At 42.7% G+C, this 19,219-nt stretch overlaps 3 protein-coding genes across 3 annotated transcripts; 2 read left to right on the top strand and 1 right to left on the bottom strand.

Moving 5' to 3' along the window:
- Positions 1-1,965: 1,965 nt before the first annotated feature.
- Positions 1,966-8,182, top strand: LOC124666783 (aminoacyl tRNA synthase complex-interacting multifunctional protein 1). The gene is made up of 12 exons (XM_047204112.1): positions 1,966-2,100; positions 3,284-3,364; positions 3,456-3,626; positions 3,743-3,808; positions 4,477-4,551; positions 4,942-5,058; positions 6,021-6,232; positions 6,321-6,411; positions 6,520-6,588; positions 7,052-7,143; positions 7,539-7,602; positions 7,929-8,182. Exons 1-12 carry the CDS (start codon positions 2,020-2,022, stop codon positions 8,031-8,033), a joined length of 1,224 nt encoding a protein of 407 aa, XP_047060068.1. The 5' UTR covers positions 1,966-2,019; the 3' UTR covers positions 8,034-8,182.
- Positions 8,183-10,173: 1,991 nt separating this feature from the next.
- Positions 10,174-14,815, top strand: LOC124666654 (protein FATTY ACID EXPORT 3, chloroplastic). Its single transcript, XM_047203990.1, has 7 exons — positions 10,174-10,407; positions 10,821-11,211; positions 11,407-11,577; positions 13,027-13,073; positions 13,152-13,189; positions 14,180-14,266; positions 14,430-14,815. Exons 1-6 carry the CDS (start codon positions 10,174-10,176, stop codon positions 14,262-14,264), a joined length of 966 nt encoding a protein of 321 aa, XP_047059946.1. The 3' UTR covers positions 14,265-14,266; positions 14,430-14,815.
- A 1,076-nt stretch (positions 14,816-15,891) lies between these two features.
- On the bottom strand, positions 15,892-16,443 carry LOC124662984 (dirigent protein 1-like). The gene has a single exon (XM_047200753.1). It carries the CDS (start codon positions 16,441-16,443, stop codon positions 15,892-15,894), a length of 552 nt encoding a protein of 183 aa, XP_047056709.1.
- Between the last annotated feature and the right edge of the window lie 2,776 nt (positions 16,444-19,219).

Raw genomic sequence — 19,219 nt, 5'->3', positions numbered from 1 at the left:
AGGTACAGATCGCGACACGACAGCAAGATGCGATCAGCACACGACAGCGAGATGCAGATCACGCACAACACACGAGTACGATTGAACACACAGCGAGAGTACAAGTACGATCACGCACACGAGTAGATACGATACGTGCACACGAGCAGGAGTACAACCACGCACAACACACGAGTACGAGTTGAACACACGAGCGAGTACAAGTACAGATCACGCGGACGAGCGGATACAAACGCGCATACGAGCGGTGACGATCGTGAACACGAGCAAGTACATGTACGTGACGTACAGAGTGCACACACGAGCAGGTACGATCGCGCGTAAGTACAGAGTACAGTCCCGCACACGGGCGAGTACAGTTAGCGAGTAAAGGGAAAAACTGCACCAAACACACTAAAAACAGAAGTACTTTTCAGTTGAAACACAGGTACAGTCAGGTACACACCACAGGTACAATCATACTACTATTGGAAGTACAAAAAAAAGTATCTCCAAACCTATCAACATGGGGTCTAGTTTCGAAGATCTCGACGCGAGGATCTCAAAAGTGAAAACGGTTCGCAATTTGGACTTACAGTTCTCAAGATATTTCATTTTGAAAAAACGAATCTAGAAGAAAAAGGGAAAACCGACACAACTCGGTCTTTCTCTCCTCCCCCATCCCCACCTCGCTCCCCTTGCGACACGTGGCGAGCAGGGAGACCACTTCCCAGGGATTTTCTGGCACCACAGCGCGCCACTTGTCGCGTGCGGAGTGAGTTGCCTTCCATTCGCGAAGGTCGGCCTTTTTCTAGAGTTTTCCATGAGAGTCTCCCGTTGAAAAGTTTTATGAAAAAAATAGGGCCTATCGGTCCAGCCAGACTAGATTATCTCACCTTTGTCTTGGCCCAGCTAAGCCTCGAGTGGGCGGACGGACACCACCCAAATCTGGCAATTTCTATAACATCCCCGCTGCGCTGTACATCCCCGCCTCGCGCGGTAACGTACCGACCTGATCGGTGTATAGGAATTGCCTACGGAAACCCCGTACGAGGGGAAAACCTATACACCGACCAGGTCGGTGGCTACCGGCCACCGCACACCCCCTGGTCGGGTATGGGCCGGCCCATTTGGGTCTGTTTAGCCTGTGCAATTCGTTTTTTGCTTTTTTTTTCTTTTCTGGTTTCTTTTTTTGTTTTCTTTTCTTTTTTCTGTTTTCGGTTTTTGTTATATTTTTTCAGATTCGAAAATTTTAATTTTTAAAAATTGTTCAAATTGAGAAAATGTTTAAATTCAAAAATGTTCAAATTTTAAAATCGTTCAAATCTAAAACCGTTCAAATTTGAAAATCGTTCAAATTTGAAAATCGTTCAAATTTGAAAACTGTTCAAATTTAATTTTTGAAAAATGTTTAAACTTTGAAACTGTTCAAATTTTAAAATTGTTCAAACTTTGAAATTGTTCAGTTAAAAATGTTCAATTTTAAGAAATGTTCAATTTTAAGAAATGTTCAATTTTAAAAAATGTTCAAATTTTAAAATTGTTCAAATTTAAAACTGTTCAAATTCTAAAATTGGTTGAGTTTTGAAAATGTTCAAATTTTACGGAATATTCTATCTCAAAAAATAGTTTTGTGTTTCCAAAAAAGTTGTTAGATTTTAAAAACGGAAATATAAACAGAAAAGATAAAACAGCAAAAAGGAAAGAAAAAGGAAAAAAAGCTTACCTGTTGGGATGGGCCGCGGCCCAGTTGCGGTGGTGTGCGGTGGCTTGCACCGACCGACCAGGTCGGTGTACAGCACGTCCCCCGTACGAGCGTCAAATAGGAATCGGCTTAACAATCAAGCATCGCACATTCGCACTGTGGACGCCGGTAATCGGGTAAGGCCCATCAGAAGAGGCCGAGCCCAGACCAACAAGGCCTCAGCAGAACCAAAACTAACAAAGGCGACCAGCGGCCCACGAATGACTAGACCCTAAACCACCTCTCTTCTCCACTTCCCCCTATCTCACCTTGCTCGGAAAGAAGTCGACGTGCTAATGGCGGCGGCGGCGGCGGACTTCGCGCAGAGCAAGCAGGCCATGTCCTACGCGCTCTGCAAGCACCTCGATCGCGATCCGGTAACACACCTTTGCCGTTCTCTCCTAGAACCCCGGATTCCGTTTTTTGTTTTGCTTCAGAGGTTCGGAGGGATAACGCCCCTCACCCCTTTGCTGTTTAATGGTCGTTTGGGCGTGTTCTTTTCATTCGTACTGGTGCGTGCTGAGATGTTTTACTGCCGATTTGTTGGGCTCTGGGCATGGTTAGTTCACCAATCGGAAAGTTTGGATAGTCTCGTCGCTCAAATCTAATGTTCTAAACTTCTAATTATGCTGCGATGTGGAGTTTAGGTATGTTGGTTATCTGCATCATGTTTGGTAGTGGAAAGTGTAGTAGATATGTAAGTTAGTTACCTATGGTTAATTTGCTTGGTTAGTTAGGGTTCTGGATAATACTACTTTGTTAATTCCGTCGGATAGGATCATCTGCTGCTTACTGAGACTGTGCTGGTGTGTGAAGTGATATAGTATGAAGATAAATAGTTTGTTACTGGAGTTCAAAATGGCAAGTTACTCGTATGTTCTGTGCAAAAAAAAGAGCTGGAACTATATTTTTAGTCATATATATCTTACCATGGTTATTATGGTTGAGTACTCTTTGTATGGTTATGGAATTACTGTTCTCAATCAGACTGAAACAGAACATATTTGTCGTCATGCTTGCGTTCTTCTCTCAATCAAATAGTTATGCTAAGCACCAAGAACGTGCTCTTTTGCTTGCCAAAAGTGTGTTAAGTTGACGGGTAGTCTAGTTACTTGCACATTTTTTACCTACTATCTGGCACATGGCTAGAAGACAGTGTATTTTAGCTGCACAAGACAAAGCTCGTATCACTAGTCCTCCAATACATTTGATCCACAGATAGTAGTCTCTGTTACGTCTTACTAGTTCGTGCGAAGTAATGCCCTGTCTTGTTCAAAAATTCACATAATGTTTTTTTCCCATCTCTTGAACTGGTGCCTAGCATGGTCTGAATAAGTTGAGCAACTTAGTGATGACTTGTGTTTTGGATACTCCTGATCCCTGCACCAACGTGTGTAGGGCACGTGCGCAAGCTTTGATGGCTAGTATATATTGTGTTTTTTTTCTTTCTAATTTGCTACTTCGTGCGAACAATTTTTGTCCATATCACTATTATCAAGCTTTATTTGCATGAATTTTATTTCTGGAAACTGTTACTAATTTATGTGGTGAATGTTACAGAATAGCATATCCAGTACACTTATCAAGGAGAGTGATATTGCGACTCTATTCTCACATATTGTGAACAATCCGCAAGATGAGGTAACTATTTTTGCATGTATGTACAATGTTCATTAGGTCTGCTCGGTACTGCTTATTTATTGACACATGATCTCCTTTTCGCCTTTCATAGGTAAAGAAGTGGGTTGAATTCTCCAGCAATTTTGCTTCAAGTGATGGAGAACAGCATGCGTTACTTGGCAATTTGAATCACCATTTGTCTCAGATGTCAGTACTATTAGCCAGTGGTTTTGTACCATCAGTTGCGGACATTGTTGTGTTTGCAACTGTGCAGGTTTTCATGGTATGTGTGATGTAACTTTACCAATTTATGCAACCACCATCGTTAGTTTATCTCTATAGATATGCCTTTCCAGACATTTACTTCCCCACATTCTAATTGCATATTGCTTGTTGCAGTGTCATCTTAGTGACAGTGAGTTGCAGAAATATCCAAATATATCGCGGTGGATGGACTATATTCAGGTTAAGGATTGATCTTCCGATTTATTTTATTAATTTCACCTATCTGTTTTTCTGAACTTGTTCCTGTGTGTTTACAACTCTCTCTTTTAAAAAAATATTTATAAATTACAGATTTCTTGCCAACACAGAATTTTCTATACATGAAATATATACCCTCTCTTGTAAATATTCAAATCCATATAAATTATAGATTTCTTGCCAACACGGAATTGAATACATCTCCAATGTTTTCCTTCTCGTTTCTTATCCGTCACTATGATAATTTTTGTGCACACTTTAGTTACAATTTTTTTGCGTTCCGGATATGCTGTTGTGATCTCATTTCTGTAATTACTGAACCCAAATTTTGATTTAGCCATGTTGTGTGGAATTAATTTATCTGCTATTCAAAGCTATTCAGAACACTTACATAAGGCTAGCTTTTACACCTTTAAAGATCAACCTATGTTTACATTGTAATTTCTACAGAATTTCATTTTTGGGCAGTTATTCTAATATCATTACAGTTTGTTACAAAAGTAATTTTGTTGCCTTCATACCTATGTAACCATACCTTTATGCTGGTGGGAGTCTCTTATAAAAAAGAAATGCCAGTTGTAATTAATAGGATGCCTGTATTGAGAGCCATTTATGCCATCTTATGTAAATCTATCTACTGTCTCGTGCAGAATGTCGTTGATTTTGGTACATCACTGCAAAAGATAAACGTGGCCAAATCTGTCTTCAGTCCACCTCCACCTTCTGTAAGCATTTTTTTTTTGTGACCGAGAAGTATTTTATATTTCCCATTTCCTGTTTAATTTATCTACTTTCATATACTACTGGAAATTATGAGAAATTATCTCTGTTGCATGTTGTTGCTAGTTACTGTGTTAACAAGGTAACATTTGTGTTTGTTCTGCTAATTCGTGCTCTTTTACATCTTCAGAGTTTGATTGATGCAGTACTACTGTTAGTATCACTAAAGCGCTACAAACTTATATCTTGAGAGTTCCCTCAAGAAAAACTTATATCTTGAGAGAATCAATAAATCACTAATACAAAGTTTCTTTTCAAATGTCCTCAAAATGTTTATAAAAATATTATGTTGAAATCAGAAAATAACCTTACCATTTCTTAACTCTACTTGACAGCTTCCAAAGAAAGCTGATAAAGGAGATGCTGATCCAACTTCGAAGAAAGCTGTTTCAGGACAGAAGATTGCGGATAAATCTGATGGAACTGCTGACTCCAAAAAGGCTGCAGGGGAGGTGAGTCTATTCTGTAATTAAACTGATGTACATCACGGATTGACATTTCTGGAACAGTATTTGTAAGAGGCACTCGTGTTACATGGTGGTGTGAAGATCAAATGGAGTTTACCAGTTACTGCGTTTTTCGTATTCTTTTGCTGCAATGTCTAGCACTCCAGTTTAGTATTGCATACTCAAATTCATGGTGGACTGTACGGTACGTTGGTTGATTCCATAGCATGTCCTACCAAGTTTTATTAACTGTTGGCTGACCGAACGATTGGCTTGACCATCAGACTACTTGACCCTTTGTTAACCAGAGTTTGGCAAAAATTGTGAATAAAATTTTGGCAACCAACAAAGTATGACTCGAAATATCATAGGCTGCCAACGTTACATGTAGGAATATAGGATCATGCAATATTTGGTTAGACATGGAATACCATCTAAATATGCAGTAGAATTATTTAAATAGGAAATGATAAGATTACAGTTAGAGAACGGATCTGTATTCTTTGGATTATTATGTAGGGGTCAAGCCAGTCCTCCTATATAAGGGACAACAGACGTACTCCCTCTGTTTCATATTAGTTGTCGCTGGAACAGAGGAAGTATCAAATATCAATCAAGCAACAAGAAATTAATCAATCTAGTCTCTCCCTTGTTTGTCTTCCCCAAACCTATGTTCTACTCCACAATATCCTACACCCTGCCGTCCGTCATCTTCCTGGTGGCGGTTACCCAGTTTCTGCCAGCCAATTTTTTGGTAGGGAACTTTTGTGCACCAAACCAACATACTCCAGTTCTGATTAACGTAGCGACTTGTGCGATGCACCAGAAAACTAGGTGGACTGTAAATTAAAATGTCTAAAGCTTTTGCATAGCAGTGTTGATATTCATGTTTGTGCACCATTATAGAACTTATTTATTGTGCAACATCTTCTATTAGTTGATAAGTTTATTGTGTTGCTTCTTGTCAGAATAAGGTTCCTGGGGATAAGGCAATTCCTACTTCTGCCAAAAACGACAAGACTTCTGGGGATAAAAAGAAGACCCCAGGGAAAAAAACAGAGGCAGCTGCAGAGAAAGCTCCGCAGAAAAGTGCAGAAAAGGAGTCTGAGTGCAATGTTAGTATCCTGAATATACAGGTTGGCATTATTCTCAAAGCCTGGAAGCACCCATCAGCTGACAGGTACCAAATTTCCACCCAACAGTTGTAATAAGTTCTACTAGTTTTATGTCATTCTTCTTTCTAATATTCGAACTGATTATTTTTCCAGTCTTCTAGTGGAGGAGATCGATTTGGGAGCTGGCAATGTGCGTCAAGTTGTTAGTGGTCTTGCTAAGTTCTTCAGCCCAGAGGAACTCGTGGTAGGTAGCCAACAGCAGCGAGTAACTTGAATTATTCTTGTTTATTTTCCTCTCTTATCCATGACGCTGTGTTCTGTTATAAATAGTTGTCTTTTTTTTTTTTTGAAGAATCGCCGTGTTGTCTTGATCACGAATGTGAAGCCCGGGAAGCTGCGGGATGTAATGTCTGCAGGACTGGTATGTTTTATTTGCATCTTATTGAACTTGTGTTTTATACCTCTCAGCAAATCAGCTTGAATTGGGGCTATTAGTTCGTTTATCTCATTATTTCCCAAGCTCCAGGCAAGCCTTGATGCGTACTGCTAAACTATTACACGCATATTTCTGAACTTCATACTTTCTATGAATGTATGGAACTGTATTCTGGCAGACTCTAAAATAGTCACTATAACAGTTCTCACAGAAGAAAATGAGAAACTAATGTGAAAATGAACTTAAGAACACTTACCACGTAAGTGTCTGAAGTGGAACAGCACTTGGCAAGTCACAATAGGCTGTTCTGGTTCATATACTAGCATATTTCTGACATAGCGCAAGTTCGTCTTGTCTTCTGTTGTCAACCCTCAGTCCGACCTGTAACTGTCCTTGTTTTCATAGAAAAATTTCTTTCCAACTTGTTTTACATTAAACGTATTATCAGGTCTTGTGTGCTTCAAATAGCGATCATACAGTTGTGGAGCCTTTGATTCCTCCAGAAGGAGCTAAGCTTGGAGAACGCATTTCTTTTGCTGGGTAAGTATCATGTTTTATGAATAATGTACTCGTATTTATATTTTATAAAGGTGTGTTTGTTGTATTCATGGCCATGTAGTGGTTCAAATGCAATTTAGTATGCGGTTTTCGGGTTGATATGTAATGCTTTTGCACAATACATGTTGGTAACAGTAACAGTATTTGGAAGTTCCAATTGGATGAACCAGAGGGTCGTGCTATCTGTTCATGTTATAAAAAAGCTGTTATTTAGTTTTTTTTAGCGTAGCTGTCTTATATCTTAAGGAATGTGTGCTTGTGGCTACCTGCGAAACAAAATATTTTAGTTTAATACTTTTGTCAATTTTTGCTGAGTTTGTTTGCTGGAGTTATTTGAATTCCTACTTAACCTGCATCATTTGCCTACTTTCTTGTAGGTTCGATGGAAAGCCGGAAGATGTTCTAAATCCAAAGAAAAAACAGTTGGACAAAATAACACCAGTAAGTATTTTCAATGGCCCATTTTGTGTGATGCTATCTCACTTCGTTTTTCCTTGTAGCGATCAAAGGGTTGGCCTTTTAGGATAGTTTGATTTGATTAAATGCAGCCAATTTTGAATCTTATATTGTCATCAAATGACATACCTATCTGAATGCTATTGCATATTTATATTACTCCCTCTGTCCCACGAAGGTTGTATGAGATTTGTCAAAATTTTGATGTATGTAGACATTAAATAGCATCTATATACATCCAAATTTTGACAAATCTCACGGCGGGAGTATTTTGCTTGTTCACAAATAACTTTGATTTACTATTCATCCAGCATCTCCGGACCGACGAGAATGGAATTGCAACATTCCGAGGGGTCCCTTTCACTACATCAGCTGGCCCATGTAGATCTTCAGTTCCGAATGCTGATGTTAAGTGAGCGGCTCATGAAACATGCTGATTTCAAACATTGATGTGCACATGCGGATGTACCATTTTGTCTTAATGCCCATATCAAATGCTACCAGATGTCAACAGAGTTGTCAGTTCATCGAATTTTAACATCTGAAAACAAGTTCAATTTTTCTATATGAGGAGTTACATGTAGCTGATTTGGGGCAATTTTAGTTACGTTACTGTGTGAGCAGTAAAACTTCTCGATTAGAATAGGTTTATACCTTGCGTCGGTAGAGAGTTCGCATGAGGCTATGGGAATTGAGTTCTGCCTTGTGGAGCTCCTTTTGTCTGTCGTGCATCTTGCCTCTCTGCGTGGCAAAGTATTGTTTTGAACCTGTGGCCACATCGGATGCACCGGCACTGAAAGTTTAGGTGACAATCTAAACGTGGCCTCCTCCCTCTAATTTTCTTGTAAGATTCAGCAACAAATTTGATACCTAAATCGGTTTGGACCCCGGTTTCACTTCCGCTCCGAACCTTTTTGGGAACATTAAAAGGTCTTTACTTTTCTTTATTTTCGCGAGGATAACCATTTGCGAAGCATTTCATGACCGCATTGTGAGAAACAGAATAGTAATGGGATGCTTTCGGATGACCATTGTCCAAGATCCTTTGGATGAGTTCAGAATGCATGTCTTGAGGTATGCCCAAGCATAAACAGAAAAGAAAGTTGGAAGAGATTCGTACCCACCGTGAGAAAAAAAGTTTCTCCAATCTGGGGTAACATTCAATCCATGCTTCGAACAAAAGCCAGTGCCCTAGGAGGCTCCAAACTCGATGCTTCGAACGAAAGCCAATGCCCTAGGAGGCTGAAAACAAGGGGCCTAACCCGTTTTCTCTAATATTGGAAAAAATGTTATTTCAAAATCTTAAAAAAATTGAAATAATTTTTTCATGTACATGTACATATTCTGTTGATACTTGTGTAAGTTTTTACAGAAAATACACTTGTATGTAGCCTACACGAAAATAACAAAATGTTCAAATGGCACTATAGTGATTGGTAATAGGAAATCACATTTTCACATTTATGTGTAGGTCACACATGATTGTTTTTATGCCAAAATCTGCACAAATAAGAATCAACATTGGATATACATGCGTGTTTTTTTTTAAATTTCTCTGAAATTTTGAAATAGCATTTTTTTGGAATTTTTCATTATAGGATGCATGTGTACCCGGGTTCATATCCTCCGTGTCCCCTATGAAGCAGATTTGTTCCAATAACATTGTCGAGTGCAAACGTTTGGGTCTCAGGCTACATGTAGCCTTTTTTGAACAATTAAAAATCACGTTTTGAAATTTCGAAATTTCAATAAAAAATCCTAGATGTAAGGAATAATGTACTCTATGAACCTGAAAAAAATACTCAACTTGAAATACCCAGTATTTTAGGCCGCAAATTTTTTAACACAAAATCTGACATCTCAAGTAGTGAATAGTTTAAGCTTTCGAACCTCCAAATTGTGTCATATTGTATCTTGATCATTATCGACGCCTATGATTTTTTTTTTAAGAATTTTTTGAAACTTGAAAAATTGTTTTCAAATTTCAGAAAAATGACAAGCTCCAAAGTGATTTTTTTGTGCCATCGTCGACACTCACCGAGAAGAGCCGTGATGACCTTTTTAGCGAAAATTTCACCGATCTATTAATAATCATCAACAATAGTATAAAGGAACCTACAAGTAATAAAAATTATAAATAGATCATTGGACCACCTAACGACGACTACATACACTAGCGACCCGAGGGCTGCCGACTTGTACACAAAAAAATTGTGACAATGACAAGGAGGATAGTGAGGTTTACGATCTCTAAAAGTGATGAGTAGGGCCCGAGGAGGCAATGAACGGGTGGCACGCCCACGACACGTTAGCACCACACCGAGATTTGTTCCATCTCACTGACAAGAGCTGCAAAGAAAAGAAACGAATCCGTAGGGCAAAATTCCCCTCAGCTGCCAAACCACGGAACGGAACAACCCAAAAGCCCCGAAGAAACCTCACCAAACTCCACCTCCATTCCGCTCCCCATTTCCTTCGTGCCGTCCGCCTCCGCCGTCCCGTCTCCCCCCTCGCCCCGCCTCGCCGCCGCCGCCCCGAGGCGCGCAGCCGTCTCCCATGGCGGCCTCGCTCCTACACGCCGCCGCCTCCTCCTCCCCGCTCGCGGGCCCCAGCCCGCCCGCCCGCGCGGCCTTCCGCCCCCTCGCCTCCTCCCCATTCCTGCGCCTCGCGCGCTCCTCCCCCGACCTCCGCCGCTGCCGCCGCGTCGACGCCCCGCTCCGGGCGCTCACGGCCGGAGGGCCCGCCCCTCGTGCCCGCCGCTTCGTCGGCGCCTTGGCGGCGGAGGAACCTGCTGTGAGTACTCGCCCTCCCCGAGATCCTTCCGCTGGTCTCTGGTTCCTGTGCTGGTGCCTTGTTTTGACTTCCGAGGCTTGTTTCTCCTGTTCCTGCATATCTGATCTGCTAGAGCGTAGTTGGTCACCTCACCTGCATTTTTGTTTTACAGTATTAATTCTGTACTCGATAGTCGATATAGGGCTGAAATTATCTCAATGCGCTTTTACACGTTTTTTTCCCTGCTCCATGTGATTCGAATATACTTTCAATCGTGTCTTCTTTGTGCCAAATGCTAGCGGTCTATTAATTCGTTGGCGGAGGTGTTGTCCCCATTTTTGTTTAGTAAATACTACTTCATTTTCGTGGCTGAATTGTGCTGTCAAATTATGTTTCTGAACCTCACAAGCTATCTCGCCTGCTGAATTCAGACGAGTTCCGAGCCGGGCGATGACGCCGAGAAGGAGAACATCGAGATAGAGCCCGAGGAGGCGCAGGAGGTGTGGAGGGAGATGCTCAAGCAGTTCAAGGGCGAGGCCATCCGGATGCAGGCCCTAACAACCGAGGCGTACGCTGTCTACTCCAAGAGGGCGAGGGAGGTGCTGCTGGAGGCCTCCGAGAAGCTCAAGATCCAGGCGGACAAAGCGCAGAAGGACCTGAGCGTGATCGCCGCGGAGGTCGGCGAGGAGGGCCAGGAGTACCTGAAGCTGGCTGCGCAGAACTCCCCGGACTCGGTCAAGGATGTAACGGAGACCATCAACGCGCTTGGCAAGCTGAATGGGCCGTCGGAGTATGCGGATTATCATGTCGGCATCCCGTTCGGTACGTGAATGTGTTGTGTTGGTGTCGTTTGTGGTGATCTAGTTAACTCCCATTCCGCAAGTTCACAAACATGTGTGCCTCTTGAGGAAATGGATTCTGTAGATCATCTGTTTTGTGTAGGCAGTTTGGTGCTGCCTTGCTACGTGAGGTTTTGAGCAGCTTTTCATGGATATATATATATATTCTTTCTTGTAGGTACCTATCTTACGGTGGGAGGTTTCCTCAACTTTATGCTAACTGGAAGTGTGTCTGCACTTCGCTTTGGTTTTGTTCTTGGGTTTGCGCTGCTGGCTCTGGGCATCTCAAGCTTGAGAACGCAAAGAGCAGGTGGTCGTCAGCCTCGTCTTCTGCTGAAAGGGCAAGCTGGTTAGCTCACATGTTCTCACCCTGTTTTCCTTGAGTTCATTTCTTCCATTTCAACGATTAAAGTGCATGAGTAGTCTCAACTTTTCCTAATGCATATGATGTGTATTCTTATAGACTATAGTGACATGCTTGTGATGTTTGCAACTTCAAGAAAAACAGAATGAAAGAAAATAAAAGTGAAATACAAATACATAATTTGTGATTTATTAAGTTCAGAAGATTACTCTTTGACAGACCTATTTGTTTTGTCTATTACTCCGTATTTAGTATTTTATGTTTCTATGCTTATTTATATTGCTGAGTGACGTGATATCTATTTGTTAGTATTATGCACATTATCAGTTCTGCATAATTCTGAAAGCAACCGAGTCACTGGTTCCAGTAACGAATTATTTGCAACTATGAATCTATTTGGACTTAAGGTTTATTTGAATGCATTTAAAATATTAAGAACTGCCTTTGTTGTTTCTGTGATTTTTTTTTTGCAGGGAATTATTTCTGCAAATTATTTCTGTAAACTTGACCCACCATCGATAATGCTTTAACACTTAGACCATGATAATGCTTTTTTTTTCCGTGCACGGGAGGTCCCGTGCATGTTTGTGCCGTCGATTTTGTGCTTTAAGTTCATGTCACACTGTTTCGCCAAGTTTCGTCAAGTTTCATTGTGTTTGAGTTTGGTACGATAGGTTGAAACACAATGATACCTAATGAACCAATGGACGGGAGGTCCCATGCACAGGACAATGACTAGTCTCCTTAAACCATTGGTACATACAAAAAAAGAAAGAAGAAACATTCTTTGGGCCGCGTCGGGGGGTAAGAAGAAATATATATTTGATAGGCAAATAACTTGAATCAAAACCATGTGCATTTTTTCTAAATTTATCAAACAACAATGTAAACATAGGGAGGTGGTACTATAGCCATATGCAGTCCCAATATAAAACTTGATGACATTTGAAAGATCTGAAAAAGAAAGATAAATTCAGCATGAGCAGTGTTTAGTCTTTTTTAGTGTAGAATTATCTTTGTTTTCCGTCTTTCAGGTGCGGTTGTGTTCGATTTTGGTTTCTGTTATTTTACAAAAATATGGGGCCCCTGCTATGTCCTCACTTATTTTCAAATTGTTTCGAAACTTTCTCACATAGTTCCTATGGAGTTTAGACTCAACTTGAGTTCCATAAAACTGTTTTAACATAAAATTATTGGCTGTAGATACATAGCATCCAAGCTATAAACTGTTCAGATTGACAAGACAATGCATGCCGTGTATGATTCAATTTTTTATTCTTTGTATTGACTATGCAACAGTTGTGAGGCTCAATTTGTAATCGCACCTTGAGATACTATCTCAAGATTAAGTTATCAATTGAGCTCTGGTAAACTGTTGGTTTGTTATCCTTTTAACTTGCAAAAGTCTTAACATACTTGACTTGTGGCATGCAGCTATTGCAAGCGTTATCTTCTTCAGGGAATTATCAATTTTCTTCCAGGTAACATTTCTGGGTTGTCTCAATTTGTATTGCTGCTGTCTACAATGTCAGAATTAAGTTTTACTTTCGTGTGTGTAGCGCGGGTGGTTTCCAAATATCTTCGTGGTCCTTCTGAGGTCAGTACTACACATTCAATATCTGCACTTGCTTGGTGTATTCTCATTTTAGAATCACAGAAACATATAGTGAAATATAACTGGTTGTCGTGAACTATGTTGCTCTTCTATATGCATACATGCATGACTGCATAAAATGGATTGTTCCTGTGAGTATAAGGTTCCGCGTGCGTATACAAATTTATAATGGATTTTCACACCCATTTGCATTTAGCTTTTCTTGCAACCTCTGCTTCGTGATAAATTACTTCTCATTTACTTCACTGCATTGTCCATGCCAGAACCATATTCATCAGTGGTGCCACAATCACCTGACAGGACACATCTCATTTTTGTGTAAAGTGTGAATTAGGAACACAACCCACTCTTGCGTTGCCCCACAATATGCTGCATCTGTCTTATAGTGCATCACTGTAAAACCAAGACAAAAAAATTCATCAAATGGTAGGATGGAACTATTGCAACTATCTGTAACATAACTGATAGCAATCATTAGACACAAATTGCTGTGAATAATAGTCGTTAGACTAAGTGTACAACCCCACCAGCTTGATGTCTGGTAGCTATACTACTCCTTCAAGTTTTGTACATCTACATGGTCTCCGAAACACATGATTTACAGAACTGTGATATCATGAAATTTATATGATGTTATATTTATAAAATCTTAATATCACTGTGATACTACAAAATTACTTTTGTAGACATTAGTGCATATACTTAGTTACTTACCAAGTTTCCAATCTGTATTAAAGAAGTAGGGTTTTAAGGTTTGACTACACATGTCATAAAAGTTTAGCATTTTTGTAAACTGGAGTACTGAATTTGTGGATTTTGTCTTCAGTAATTAGATTGCCTACTATTTCTTAGTTTTGCTTCGGTTAGAGCGCATTTTGCACTGCTTGTAGAGGCAGCTGTTGGCCACTAGGGCTATTTTAAATTCGATCAGGAAAACATGTTCATTATTTCTATATTTTATTTCTGCTGCAGTGGATTGGTAGCAGCCTTTTACATTCATCGCATTGTGACCGGTGGCCACAAAGGTCCAAGCACCGAGAGTGGTTCAGAGAATTAATGGTAACACACTAACGCCTAACCTTTTTTCACCTTGAGATCTTTGTGCTACCCATAATATTGTACTCCAATATATGTACTTTGTTCACTGAACTAGTTAAACTATGTGTACTATTAAATGATCACCGTAAATTGCTATCCATCTCACGACACAATACTTCTCTAGGTTATGCAACATACTGGACGAATCACATGATTGCTGAAACTTGAGTTCTGAAGATTGATTGCCACCCTTTGGCTCTCATGGTTTCCCTGTTCCTTTAGCCTTCAACTCAGTCACACTTCACTTTGTCAACAGCGTCTGAAATCTGAAGTGGCTCCTTATAGTACACTTGGGACTCAAAATACTTGCTCGCGTGCTCTCTGCCCTCATGGTTGCACCCCTTTATTCTTTTCTTCATGTAATATAGATGCTGCCCTGGAACAACAATAAGAAATGGCCCTTTGAAGGTCGTAGCATGTACCTAGCTGTTCATTACTTATGTTTTTATTGCATACAACGTAGTTGTAACACATTTGACATCTAGTGAAATTAGATAAAACTGTTCAACATACTTTGTGTCAGTGGGTTGCTGTTTGGCCCGAGGGTTACAATTTGGCAGTGGTGATCACATCACATGCCGCCGGCTCCCAGTGTGTGCTTGTCGCTATCAAGTAGTCATATGTTACATTGTGTGGCACACTCCATATTATATAGGAGGCCAATGCTACAAGAGTGTGAGTCCAACACTACACGTACCCTATCCACACCTAGTACAAGTAAAATACAAAGCTTAAACAAACAAGTAAACAATATCGACACAAACACAACAACAATAATAACCTCAACAACAGTGTGAATGATGCGAAGATTTTGGCGCATCCTAGATGAATGCGGGATGAATGAGATGTACTTGCACTAGAGGGGCTACACGCCTACACTTGGTTTAATGAGTGGGAACCTCCCATGTTAGTAAAAGTTGACCAGGTATTCTACATGGTTGGATGGGAAGAGCTCCACCCAAGTTGGTCGCTTTGTTGCCTTTTGTCTCTCATCTCTAATCACTACCCAATAATACTTGAGGGCACACCACACCCAATACGTCGATGACCTAGTTTGAGAGGTGGCGAACCAAGCTATAAGGAATTGGAGACAAAGTGCTAGAGTCATGGGTGTTGGTGGCGATGGCGAGTAATAATCCCCAAGTGCAAGAAGTAGATGTAGAACAATTCAATAAGTATTGAGTGTCGAACCTGATGTGGGAATGCCAAATGGGTTGCTTGTTTTGCGTCTTTTTTCGATCTTTTGATACGTTTGGATTTAAACAGTTGTATTCATCTTAGTTATCTTAGTTATGCAGAGAGGTTGTGTGTAATAATAATTTAAAAAATTAAGTAATAAAACATCCTTTATCCAAAAAAATAAAGCTATGATAGGGAGTACCCTAGAAAACATAAAAGCCAAGCAAGCGAGGGAAAGGAAACTTCACCTAATCTGATTGAAAGATTGCTAGACATAATAAGGATTTTTATTATTTATGAACACTTGGAATTGACGGATATCGGTGCATATAACTGATAAATGACCTCCTATAAAGAACCAGCACACACGAACACGCATGGAATGGAAGCATACTAATATGGTGCGCTTACACACGCGCGTGCACGTACATGTCGACCTGGAGCACTGCGTTGAAGGTGGTGCCGTTTATCGCGTATGTCCGGAGCAGACCATAGCCGGTAGCCCCGCGGAACACGCCGGTGCCGCCAACGACCGGCAGCTCCCTGACGGGGTCGAGGATGGCGTCCCTTCCGAGCACGGCGATGGTGCTGCCGTTGTGCGGCCCCGCCGTGAAGACCATGTTGACGCTTAGCATCAGCGCGGCGTCCGTCCGCGACGCGTACATATAGTACCCCTGTGCTGTGCCGACGGCCGGGGACGCCGCGTCGGGCCCCTCCGTCAGAAGATCGTCGATGACGAACACGTCCCCGAAGCGGAAGGCTGGTTCGAGGGGCGGCAGCTGCGTCACCGCCCTGGCGACGCGCACCGCCGTTGCTGGGCTCGGCGGCACCGCCGTCACAATATCGTGCATGTAGAACTTGAGGTGCGTCGTTGTCTTCGTGGCCGCCGCGGCTCCCACGAGGAGGATGGCCATTGAGACTGCGACTGGTAGGAGCTGCATGGTGTGTTTGCTAGACATGCCACGTTCGTCTACGGTCTGAGCTAGCTAGACGAGATTGCTTACAATTTGTGCTCAATCTCAACTTATCTTGACGACGAAGACGTTCTTTCTTATAGACTGGGTTATGTACGTCTAGGGCAATCCCGCCGCGATATTTTTTAGTATCTATATATAAATACCTATATATCTTATCTACATCTACCTCTATTTATACCTCTATATCTATATCTAACAATAATAGCATTAAGATTTCTTTGATTTGTCCTTTTTCATTTGCCTCTGTTTTTCTATCAAAATTTGTTTCTACTAACAGATATATGCACGTGTGTTGTCATGGGAGAGGATAAGTTATGTCCGAAAAAGCACAAATTAAGTATGTTCTTGTTGGTACAATGGCGAAAACATGGATATCAAAGAAGACCTCCATTGGTTTATGGCCAGATCTTTGTTGTGCGCCAAAAAGCATAGAACACACAAAGGTTATGCGCAGCTATGTATAAGGCAACACAAAATAACACAGTAGTGAACGAAGAGATTAATTGAAGGAGTTGATTCCGGTTCCGATATCTACGGAGCATGGGCGATCGGGGCGATCGGGGCGATCCTGCCCTGCCACCGCCGCCGCCGGCCTATGAGAGTCCATCGATACGCCGGAAAGCGGCGAGAGAGGCAGCACGCGTTACGAGATGCGTAGGAAAGGAAGATCGGGAGAGAGTCCCTCCCAGATACGGTTCGGTTGAGGCGGTGGGAGATCCTTTAAAACCTCCTCGCCCGGGTAACCTAGATCGTGAAGTCCAAAACCTGAACAGACCCGAGGGCACTACCAAGATCGGCGCAACTCAATTCTTTGCGTGGACGATGGATGTTGCGAAGGGAACAAGGAGGGGCTCGTCGGACGTTGGCTCCAGCCGATAGGCGACCGCAGATGCCAGAGACTATGCCCGTCGTGATATTGCCCACTCTGGAGAGGGCTGGGTTGAGCGTACGCAGGTGCCTCCAAAAACTGCTGGCCTGCTGATGGCGCCGTCGAGAAGTGGGGGTGAACAAGGGGGCCTCGGTGAGAGACCTACCCGCCCGAAGCTTCTTGGCGGCGTGTCGGCGGGCACGCGGCCATGGCACCAGACGCTCCTTGAGTCAGGCCAGAGGGAGGCAGATGATGGCAACTGGGAGGATGGCGATGGGTCAGGCGAGGCTGGTTTTAGGCAAGGCACAGAGACACGGATTGACGACACTATGGAGGTCGATGATGACGTGTATCTGGAATTTGAGGAGGATGGTGATGTGAAGAAGGCACCGAGTGAGAAGAAATCATGGGATCTGCTAGCTCGGTACATGGCTTCGTTCAAACCAAATACAAGGGCTATGTTTGCTTATTTCATTGATGAAGTTTGGCATCCAAGGGCAGGCATCGAGTATTCGGAGAAGGGGAAGAATTATTACATGATCACGCTCTTCTCAAAGGGGGACTATGACTTTGTGAAACCCGGAGGCCCCTGGATCTTTAACCACAACGCCCTCATTGTCATTGTCACTGACCTGGACCCAATAAAATGCCAATCGGAGACTGTGCTAGATTATGTTCCGGTCTGGGTGAAGATATATGATGTGCCATGGGGGAAGCAGGACAGGGACTGGGGTATGAGGTATGGAGGCGGCTTGGGCGAGGCCATGGAGGTTGATGTGCCGGCCAGTGAACAGCACAAGAAGGACTACCTCCGTGTAAGGGTGAAGCTACCATACAACAGACGGTTGCAGACACACATTACTACGGGTGTGAGAGGGAAACCCCTGGAGAAAAAAGTTTTTAAACTGAAGTATGAGCACCTGCCATATTACTGCACACATTGTGGCCTCATGGGCCATAAGACTGATCACTGTGAGAAGAAAATTAGGGGACTACCGTCTCTGAACTATGATGCACATGAACTCAGATGTAGCCCGCAGAAAAAGTTCGAGCTCGGCCGAGATATGTACCGCCTCCACCTGCTAAGCGTGGACTCAGTTTTGCGAGCTTTGGTAGTGCGGAATCATACAAGGGGGGCATGTACCAGCACCACCGTGATCAACGCCGTTCTAGCACTTCAGCTGGACGGGTGCAATCGCCGGCAGAATCTGCAGATGACAACGTGATGCCGCCACTTGAGGATGACCCAGACTATGTAGCTGCGATGATGCAGGCCGAGCTTGACATGCAGGAGAAACAGGTGCCCGTGGAGGTTGAAACGACGCTGGCGGCAGGAGTAGATGCAATGCTGGTCGAGCAGGGACAGCGCATGCAGACACAGCCGAGCGTGCAGCCACCAGCTGGCTAGAGGAGGGAGGCAGCATCCCCGATCATTGAGTTCCCAGATGACGAAGGGCTGTCTGTACACCATACCTAGGGCAATCCAGTACGTGTAACCATGACGGAGAATATGTTCTCAAATTTCCACCGCATGTATGGGGGCAACGGAGCTGCATCTGGCGGCAGTAGCTGGCGGGGCGGGCCAAGGGCAAGTGACATGATACCAGCGCTTCACGGGTTGTCTTCCTTGCAGGTCTTGTTTGACTCCGTGAGTGATACGGCGATGGCACCAGCAGATACTGTATTGGGCAAACGTGTTGCAGAGGAGCAGGAAGTCCAAGAGGAAAGACGTGAGCTGTCTTCAGGATTGGACTATGCAGGAGAGGAGGCGGCTACACCGCCAAAGAACGGGAAGACAAGTGCATCAACAGGGAAGCCAGAAGAAGCAAACAAACCAAAGGTGTATGCGAGGACCAAGAACATGGCTGCCACCGGACATAAGCATTCCGG

Source organism: Lolium rigidum, chromosome 6, assembly GCF_022539505.1.
Source record: "Lolium rigidum isolate FL_2022 chromosome 6, APGP_CSIRO_Lrig_0.1, whole genome shotgun sequence".
Taxonomy (NCBI): Eukaryota; Viridiplantae; Streptophyta; class Magnoliopsida; order Poales; family Poaceae; genus Lolium; species Lolium rigidum.
This window is presented reverse-complemented; position numbering and strand designations above follow the sequence as displayed.